This window comes from Oncorhynchus tshawytscha, unplaced genomic scaffold (genome assembly GCF_018296145.1).
Source record: "Oncorhynchus tshawytscha isolate Ot180627B unplaced genomic scaffold, Otsh_v2.0 Un_contig_2949_pilon_pilon, whole genome shotgun sequence".
NCBI classification, from domain to species: domain Eukaryota; kingdom Metazoa; phylum Chordata; class Actinopteri; order Salmoniformes; family Salmonidae; genus Oncorhynchus; species Oncorhynchus tshawytscha.
The window spans coordinates 210,001-220,000 of record NW_024609743.1 but is presented as its reverse complement, the minus strand read 5'-3'; the positions used below and the strand labels follow the sequence as shown (position 1 = coordinate 220,000).

Here is a 10,000-nt window from a genome sequence, read left to right as displayed (position 1 = left end):
GGCTGTAACAGCTCCTCTCCTGGTCTGGGACTGGTAACTGCAGCCTCTCCAACAACTCACGGTTGATCCCTGAACAAACACTCGCATTTAGAACCAGTTACAGTTCCTATCGGTTAACAGAACATCTCTACAGAACATCATGATCCACTAGTCTGTTATCTGAACATCTCTACAGAACATCATGATCCACTAGTCTGTTATCTGAACATCATGATCCACTAGTCTGTTATCTGAACATCTCTACAGAACATCATGATCCACTAGTCTGTTATCTGAACATCATGATCCACTAGTCTGTTATCTGAACATCATGATCCACTAGTCTGTTATCTGAACATCTCTACAGAACATCATGATCCACTAGTCTGTTATCTGAACATCATGATCCACTAGTCTGTTATCTGAACATCTCTACAGAACATCATGATCCACTAGTCTGTTATCTGAACATCATGATCCACTAGTCTGTTATCTGAACATCATGATCCACTAGTCTGTTATCTGAACATCTCTACAGAACATCATGATCCACTAGTCTGTTATCTGAACATCATGATCCACTAGTCTGTTATCTGAACATCTCTACAGAACATCATGATCCACTAGTCTGTTATCTGAACATCATGATCCACTAGTCTGTTATCTGAACATCATGATCCACTAGTCTGTTATCTGAACATCTCTACAGAACATCATGATCCACTAGTCTGTTATCTGAACATCATGATCCACTAGTCTGTTATCTGAACATCTCTACAGAACATCATGATCCACTAGTCTGTTAACGGAACATCATGATCCACTAGTCTGTTATCTGAACATCATGATCCACTAGTCTGTTATCTGAACATCTCTACAGAACATCATGATCCACTAGTCTGTTATCTGAACATCTCTACAGAACATCATGATCCACTAGTCTGTTATCTGAACATCATGATCCACTAGTCTGTTATCTGAACATCATGATCCACTAGTCTGTTATCTGAACATCTCTACAGAACATCATGATCCACTAACCTACCGGAGCTAACCTACAGGAGCTAACCTACCGGAGCTAACCTACCGGAGCTAACCTACCGGAGCTAACCTAACCTGGGAGCTAACCTACAGGAGCTAACGAACAGGAGCTAACCTACCGGAGCTAACCTACCGGAGCTAACCTACCGGAGCTAACCTAACCGGGAGCTAACCAGGAGCTAACCTACCGGAGCTAACGAACAGGAGCTAACCTAACCTACCGGAGCTAACCTACCAGAGCTAACGAACCGGGCTAACCTAACCGGAGCTAACCTAACCTACCGGAGCTAACCTACATCCTATTGTTGAACAGAACAGATGGTGTAGATGCTCCTCTCACCTTTGCTGTGTGACACAGCGTAGAGGAGACAGAGTACAAACAGAGCATGGTAATCGTCTTCACTACAATCTAGAGCACTGTACACCATGTCTAGGAACGGTCTAGAGGAGAGAGAGACAGACAGGAGACAGACTTTAACCATTTGTACATTGTTACAACACTGTGTGTGACATATATATATATATATATAAACAGAGCATGGTAATCGTATACTATAGAGCACTATATACCATGTCTATATAGAGGAGAGAGAGACAGACAGGAGACAGACATTATATTTATATATATATATATATATATATATACACACACAATATGACATTTGTAATGTCTTTATTGTTTTGAAACTTCTGTATGTATAATGTTACTGTTAATTTTTATTGTTTATTTAATTTTTGTATATTATCTACCTCACTTGCTTTGGCAATGAGGATGAGGAGAGAGAGAGAGAGACAGGGAGAGAGAGAGACAGAGAAGGAGGGATAATTATTCACGCAGAAAACCGACTTCCAAAGAAAACTAAATGGTGTATTTTGAGCAGGACAGAGATAGAATATTTCCAAGCAAATGGAGTTGCGTCAGATGACAGTGATCGATGAGCAGTGGATTAGGTGATGGTTCCACTGAATCCACATACAGCAGGAAGCTCCTTCCAGTGAAGTCAACAAACAGATGTGAAACCGATTAGTCTTCCTCTTCCATTCGTATCTTATGACCATAAGAGAATGTATGGGCTTCACACACACACACACACACACACACACACACACACACACACACACACACACACACACACACACACACACACAGCGAGAGAGAGAAAACGAGGCTGTCCATGTTTGCAAATAGTTACATGTAAGACGTCATTAGGAATCTGAGCTTGGTACTTTAGTTAGGCCTTTCCACCCCAGACAGAGTAGACCTACCTTTCTACCCCCCTACCTTTCCACCCCAGACAGAGTAGACCTACCTTTCTACCCCCAGAGTAGGACCTACCTTTCCACCCCAGACAGAGTAGACCTACCTTTCCACCCCAGACAGAGTAGGTCCTACCTTTCCACCCAGACCTTTCCACCCCAGACAGAGTAGACCTACCTTTCCACCCCAGAGTACCTTTCCACCCCAGACAGAGTAGACCTACCTTTCCACCCCAGACAGAGTAGACCTACCTTTCCACCCCAGAGTAGGGCCTACCTTTCCACCCCAGACAGAGTAGACCTACCTTTCCACCCCAGACAGAGTAGGGCCTACCTTTCCACCCCAGACAGAGTAGACCTACCTTTCCACCCCTTTCCACCTTTCCACCCCAGACAGAGTAGGGCCTACCTTTCCACCCCAGACAGAGTAGGGCCTACCTTTCCACCCCAGACAGAGTAGACCTACCTTTCCAACCCCCTTTTTCCACCCCAGACAGAGTAGGGCCTACCTTTCCACCCCAGACAGAGTAGGGTCTACCTTTCCACCCCAGACAGAGTAGGGTCCTACCTTTCCACCCCCCCCTTTCCACCCCAGACAGAGTAGGGCCTTTCCACCCCAGACAGAGTAGGGCTTTCCACCCCAGACAGAGTAGGGTCTACCTTTCCACCCCAGACAGAGTAGGGCCTACCTTTCCACCCCAGACAGAGTAGGGTCTACCTTTCCACCCCCAGACAGAGTAGGGCCTACCTTTCCCCCCCCCAGACAGAGTAGGGCCTACCTTTCCACCCCAGACAGAGTAGGGCCTTTCCACCCCAGACAGAGAGGGGGCCTACCTTTCCACCCCAGACAGAGTAGGGTTTCCACCCCACAGAGTAGGGCCTATTTCCACCCCAGACAGAGTAGGGCCTACCTTTCCACCCCAGACAGAGTAGGGCCTACCTTTCCACCCCAGACAGAGTAGGGCCTACCTTTCCACCCCCTACCTTTCCACCCCAGACAGAGTAGGGCCTACCTTTCCACCCCAGACCCCCTTTCCACCTTTCCACCCCAGACAGAGTAGGGGCCTACCTTTCCACCCCAGACAGAGTTTTTCCACCCCAGACAGAGTAGGGCCTACCTTTCCACCCCAGACAGAGTAGGGTCTACCTTTCCACCCCAGACAGAGTAGGGTCTACCTTTCCACCCCCTAGACAGAGTAGGGCCTACCTTTCCACCCCAGACAGAGTAGGGCCTACCTTTCCACCCCAGACAGAGTAGGGCCTACCTTTCCACCCCAGACAGAGTAGGGCCTACCTTTCCACCCCAGACAGAGTAGGGCCTACCTTTCCACCCCAGACAGACAGAGTAGGACCTGCCTTTCCACCCCAGACAGAGTAGGTCTACCTTTCCACCCCCTACCTTTCCATCCCAGACAGAGTAGGTCTACCTTTCCACCCCCCAGAGTACCTTTCCACCCCAGACAGAGTAGGGCCTACCTTTCCACCCCAGACAGAGTAGGGCCTACCTTCCACCCCAGACCCCTTTCCAGACAGACAGAGTAGGACCTGCCTTTCCACCCCAGACAGAGTAGGACCTGCCTTTCCACCCCCTGCCTTTCCACAGAGTAGGACCTGCCTTTCCACCCCAGACAGAGTAGGACCTGCCTTTCCACCCCAGACAGAGTAGGACCTGCCTTTCCACCCCAGACAGAGTACCCCAGACAGAGTAGGACCTGCCTTTCCACCCCAGACAGAGTAGGGCCTGCCTTTCCACCCCCCTACCTTTCCACCCCAGACAGAGTAGGGCCTACCTTTCCACCCCAGACAGAGTAGGGCCTTTCCACCTTTCCACCCCAGACAGAGTAGGGCCTACCTTTCCACCCCAGACAGAGTAGGGCCTACCTTTCCACCCCAGACAGAGTAGGGCCTTTCCACCTTTCCACCCCAGACAGAGTAGGGCCTACCTTTCCACCCCAGACAGAGTAGGGCCTACCTTTCCACCCCAGACAGAGTAGGGCCTACCTTTCCACCCCAGACAGAGTAGGGCCTACCTTTCCACCCCAGACAGAGTAGGACCTGCCTTTCCACCCCAGACAGAGTAGGACCTGCCTTTCCACCCCAGACAGAGTAGGGTCTACCTTTCCACCCCAGACAGAGTAGGGTCTACCTTTCCACCCCAGACAGAGTAGGGTCTACCTTTCCACCCCAGACAGAGTAGGGTCTACCTTTCCACCCCTACCTTTCCACCCCAGACAGAGTAGGGTGTACCTTTCCACCCCAGACAGAGTAGGGTCTACCTTTCCACCCCAGACAGAGTAGGGTCTACCTTTCCACCCCAGACAGAGTAGGGCTACCTTTCCACCCCTACCTTTCCACCCCAGACAGAGTAGGGCCTACCTTTCCACCCCAGACAGAGTAGGGTCTACCTTTCCACCCCCCCTTTCCACCCCAGACAGAGTAGGGTCTACCTTTCCACCCCAGACAGAGTAGGGCCTACCTTTCCACCCCAGACAGAGTAGGGCCTACCTTTCCACCCCAGACAGAGTAGGGCCTACCTTTCCACCCCAGACAGACAGAGTAGGGCCTACCTTTCCACCCCAGACAGAGTAGGGCTACCTTTCCACCCCAGACAGAGTAGGGCCTACCTTTCCACCCCAGACAGAGTAGGACCTACCTTTCCACCCCAGACAGAGTAGGGCCTACCTTTCCACCCCAGAGTAGGGCCTACCTTTCCACCCCAGACAGAGTAGGGTCCTACCTTTCCACCCCAGACAGAGTAGGGCCTACCTTTCCACCCCAGACAGAGTAGGGCCTACCTTTCCACCCCAGACAGAGTAGGGTCTACCTTTCCACCCCAGACAGAGTAGGGTCCTACCTTTCCACCCCAGACAGACCTTTCCACCCCCAGACAGAGTAGGGCCTACCTTTCCACCCCAGACAGAGTAGGGCCCTTTCCACCCCAGACAGAGTACCTTTCCACCCCAGACAGAGTAGGACCTACCTTTCCACCCCAGACAGAGTAGGGCTACCTTTCCACCCCCTACCTTTCCACCCCAGACAGAGTAGGACCTGCCTTTCCACCCCAGACAGAGTAGGACCTGCCTTTCCACCCCAGACAGAGTAGGGCCTGCCTTTCCACCCCAGACAGAGTAGGACCTGCCTTTCCACCCCAGACAGAGTAGGGCCTGCCTTTCCACCCCAGACAGAGTAGGTTACCTTTCCACCCCCCAGAGTACCTTTCCACCCCAGACAGAGTAGGGCCTACCTTTCCACCCCAGACAGAGTAGGGCCTACCTTTCCACCCCAGACAGAGTAGGGCACCCCAGACAGAGTAGGGCCTACCTTTCCACCCCAGACAGAGTAGGGCCTACCTTTCCACCCCAGACAGAGTAGGGCCCTACCTTTCCACCCCAGACAGAGTAGGGCCTTTCCACCCCAGACAGAGTAGGGTCTTTCCACCCCAGACAGAGTAGGGTCTACCTTTCCACCCCAGACAGAGTAGGGTCTACCTTTCCACCCCAGACAGAGTACCTTTTTCCACCCCAGACAGAGTAGGGCCTACCTTTCCACCCCAGACAGAGTAGGGCCTTTCCACCCCAGACAGAGTAGGACCTACCTTTCCACCCCAGACAGAGTAGGACCTGCCTTTCCACCCCAGACAGAGTAGGACCTGCCTTTCCACCCCAGACAGAGTAGGACCTGCCTTTCCACCCCAGACAGAGTAGGGTCCTGCCTTTCCACCCCAGACAGAGTAGGGTCTACCTTTCCACCCCCTACCTTTCCACCCCAGACAGAGTAGGGCCTACCTTTTTCCACCCCAGACAGAGTAGGGCCTGCCTTTCCACCCCAGACAGAGTAGGGCCTTTCCACCTTTTCCACCCCAGACAGAGTAGGACCTACCTTTCCACCCCAGACAGAGTAGGACCTGCCTACCTTTCCACCCCAGACAGAGAGGGACCTGCCTTTCCACCCCAGACAGAGTAGGACCCCTTTCCACCCCAGACAGAGTAGGTCTACCTTTCCACCCCAGAGTAGGGCCTACCTTTCCACCCCAGACAGAGTAGGGCCTACCTTTCCACCCCAGACAGAGTAGGGCCTTTTCCACCCCAGACAGAGTAGGGCCTACCTTTCCACCCCAGACAGAGTAGGACCTACCTTTCCACCTACCTTTCCACCCCAGACAGAGTAGGGCCTACCTTTCCACCCCAGACAGAGTAGGACCTGCCTTTCCACCCCAGACAGAGTAGGACCTGCCTTTCCACCCCAGACAGAGTAGGGTCTACCTTTCCACCCCCTACCTTTCCACCCCAGACAGAGTAGGGCCTACCTTTCCACCCCAGACAGAGTAGGGCCTACCTTTCCACCCCAGACAGAGAAGGGCCTACCTTTCCACCCCAGACAGAGTAGGCCCTACCTTTTCACCCCAGACAGAGTAGGCCCTGCCTTTCCACCCCAGACAGAGTAGGGACTACCTTTCCACCCCAGACAGAGTAGGGTCCTTTTTCCACCCCAGACAGAGTAGGGTCTACCTTTCCACCCCAGACAGAGTAGGGTCTACCTTTCCACCCCAGACAGAGTAGGGTCTACCTTTCCACCCCAGACAGAGTAGGGTCTACCTTTCCACCCCAGACAGAGTAGGGCCTACCTTTCCACCCCAGACAGAGTAGGGCCTACCTTTCCACCCCAGACAGAGTTTCCACCCCAGACAGAGTAGGGCCTACCTTTCCACCCCAGACAGAGTAGGGCCTACCTTTCCACCCCAGACAGAGTAGGGCCTTTCCACCCCCCCAGACAGAGTAGGGCCTTTCCACCCCAGACAGAGTAGGGCCTACCTTTCCACCCCAGACAGAGTAGGGCCTACCTTTCCACCCCAGACAGAGTAGGGTGCCCTTTCCACCCCAGACAGAGTACCTTTCCACCCCAGACAGAGTAGGGGGCTACCTTTCCACCCCAGACAGAGTTTTCCACCCCAGACAGAGTAGGGCCTTTTCCACCCCAGACAGAGTAGGGCCTACCTTTCCACCCCAGACAGAGTAGGGCCTACCTTTCCACCCCAGACAGAGTAGGGCCTACCTTTCCACCCCAGACAGAGTAGGGCCTTTCCACCTTTCCACCCCAGACAGAGTAGGGCCTACCTTTCCACCCCAGACAGAGTAGGGCCTACCTTTCCACCCCAGACAGAGTAGGGCCTACCTTTCCACCCCAGACAGAGTAGGGTCCTACCTTTCCACCCCCAGAGTAGGACCTTTTCCACCCCAGACAGAGTAGGGTCTACCTTTCCACCCCCAGAGTACCTTTCCACCCCAGACAGAGTAGGGCCTACCTTTCCACCCCAGACAGAGTAGGGCCTACCTTTCCACCCCAGACAGAGTAGGGCCTACCTTTCCACCCCAGACAGAGTAGGGCCTACCTTTCCACCCCAGACAGAGTAGGGCCTACCTTTCCACCCCAGACAGAGTAGGGCCTACCTTTCCACCCCAGACAGAGTAGGGCCTACCTTTCCACCCCAGACAGAGTAGGGCCTACCTTTCCACCCCAGACAGAGTAGGCTCTACCTTTCCACCCCCCTACCTTTCCACCCCAGACAGAGTAGGGTCTACCTTTCCACCCCAGACAGAGTAGGGCTACCTTTCCACCCCCTTTCCACCCCAGACAGAGTAGGGCCTACCTTTCCACCCCAGACAGAGTAGGGTCTACCCCAGACAGAGTTTTTCACCCCAGACAGAGAGTAGGGTCTACCTTTCCACCCCAGACAGAGTAGGGTCTACCTTTCCACCCCAGACAGAGTAGGGTCCCTTTCCACCCCAGACAGAGTAGGGCCTTTCCACCCCAGACAGAGTAGGGCTACCTTTCCACCCCAGACAGAGTAGGGCCTACCTTTCCACCCCAGACAGAGTAGGGTCTACCTTTCCACCCCAGACAGAGTAGGGTCTACCTTTCCACCCCAGACAGAGAGGGCCTACCTTTCCACCCCAGACAGAGTAGGGTCTACCTTTCCACCCCAGACAGAGTAGGGCCTACCTTTCCACCCCAGACAGAGTAGGGCCTACCTTTCCACCCCAGACAGAGTAGGGTCTACCTTTCCACCCCAGACAGAGTAGGGCCCTACCTTTCCACCCCAGACAGAGTAGGACCTTTTCCACCCCAGACAGAGTAGGACCTTTCCACCTTTCCACCCCAGACAGAGTAGGACCTGCCTTTCCACCCCAGACAGAGTAGGACCTGCCTTTCCACCCCAGACAGAGTAGGACCTGCCTTTCCACCCCAGACAGAGTAGGTCTACCTTTCCACCCCCCTACCTTTCCATCCCAGACAGAGTAGGGCCTACCTTTCCACCCCAGACAGAGTAGGGCCTACCTTTCCACCCCAGACAGAGAAGGGCCTACCTTTCCACCCCAGACAGAGTAGGCCCTACCTTTCCACCCCAGACAGAGTAGGCCCTACCTTTCCACCCCAGACAGAGTAGGGCCTACCTTTCCATCCCAGACAGAGTAGGGCCTACCTTTCCACCCCAGACAGAGTAGGGTCTACCTTTCCACCCCAGACAGAGTAGGTCTACCTTTCCACCCCCCTAGACAGAGTAGGGTCTACCTTTCCATCCCAGACAGAGTAGGACCTACCTTTCCACCCCAGACAGAGTAGGGCCTACCTTTCCACCCCAGACAGAGTAGGGCCTACCTTTTCCACCCCAGACAGAGTAGGGCCTACCTTTCCACCCCAGACAGAGTAGGGCCTACCTTTCCACCCCAGACAGAGTAGGGCCTTTTCCACCCCAGACAGAGTAGGGTCTACCTTTCCACCCCAGACAGAGTAGGGCCTACCTTTCCACCCCAGACAGAGTAGGGCCTACCTTTCCACCCCAGACAGAGTAGGGCTACCTTTCCACCCCAGAGTAGGGTCTAGACAGAGTAGGGTCTACCTTTCCACCCCAGACAGAGAGTAGGGTCTACCTTTCCACCCCAGACAGAGTAGGGTCTACCTTTCCACCCCAGACAGAGTAGGGTTTCCACCCCAGACAGAGTTTTCCACCCCAGACAGAGTAGGGTCTACCTTTCCACCCCAGACAGAGTAGGGCCTACCTTTCCACCCCAGACAGAGTAGGGCCTACCTTTCCACCCCAGACAGAGTAGGGTTTCCACCCCAGACAGAGTAGGGCTTTCCACCCCAGACAGAGTAGGGCCTACCTTTCCACCCCAGACAGAGTAGGGCCTACCTTTCCACCCCAGACAGAGTAGGGCCTACCTTTCCACCCCAGACAGAGTAGGGTCTACCTTTCCACCCCAGACAGAGAGGGGCCTACCTTTCCACCCCCAGAGTAGGGCTACCTTTCCACCCCAGACAGAGTAGGGCCTACCTTTCCACCCCAGACAGAGTTCCACCCCAGACAGAGTAGGGCCTACCTTTCCACCCCAGACAGAGTAGGGCTACCTTTCCACCCCAGACAGAGTAGGGTTTCCACCCCAGACAGAGTAGGGCCTACCTTTCCACCCCAGACAGAGTAGGGCCTACCTTTCCACCCCAGACAGAGTAGGGCCTTTTTCCACCCCAGACAGAGTAGGCCTACCTTTCCACCCCAGACAGAGTAGGGCCTACCTTTCCACCCCAGACAGAGAACCCCCCAGACACCTTTCCACCCCAGACAGAGTAGGGCCTACCTTTCCACCCCAGACAGAGTAGGTCTACCTTTCCACCCCCCTACCTTTCCACCCCAGACAGAGTAGGGCCTACCTTTCCACCCCAGACA

The 10,000-nt window shown here is 53.9% G+C and overlaps 1 protein-coding gene across 1 annotated transcript in view; it reads right to left on the bottom strand.

Annotated features, from left to right (window-relative positions):
• The window catches only part of clec16a (C-type lectin domain containing 16A), a 111,510-nt gene that overhangs the window by 56,901 nt on the left and 44,609 nt on the right, over positions 1-10,000 (bottom strand). The window contains exons 13-14 of the mRNA XM_042317485.1: positions 1,361-1,461; positions 1-69 (exon numbers count right to left, since the gene is read on the bottom strand). The exon at positions 1-69 is cut by the window's left edge and continues 51 nt beyond it. Coding sequence (XP_042173419.1) covers positions 1-69; positions 1,361-1,461 — 170 coding nt within the window. The remainder of the gene's footprint in view (positions 70-1,360; positions 1,462-10,000) is intronic.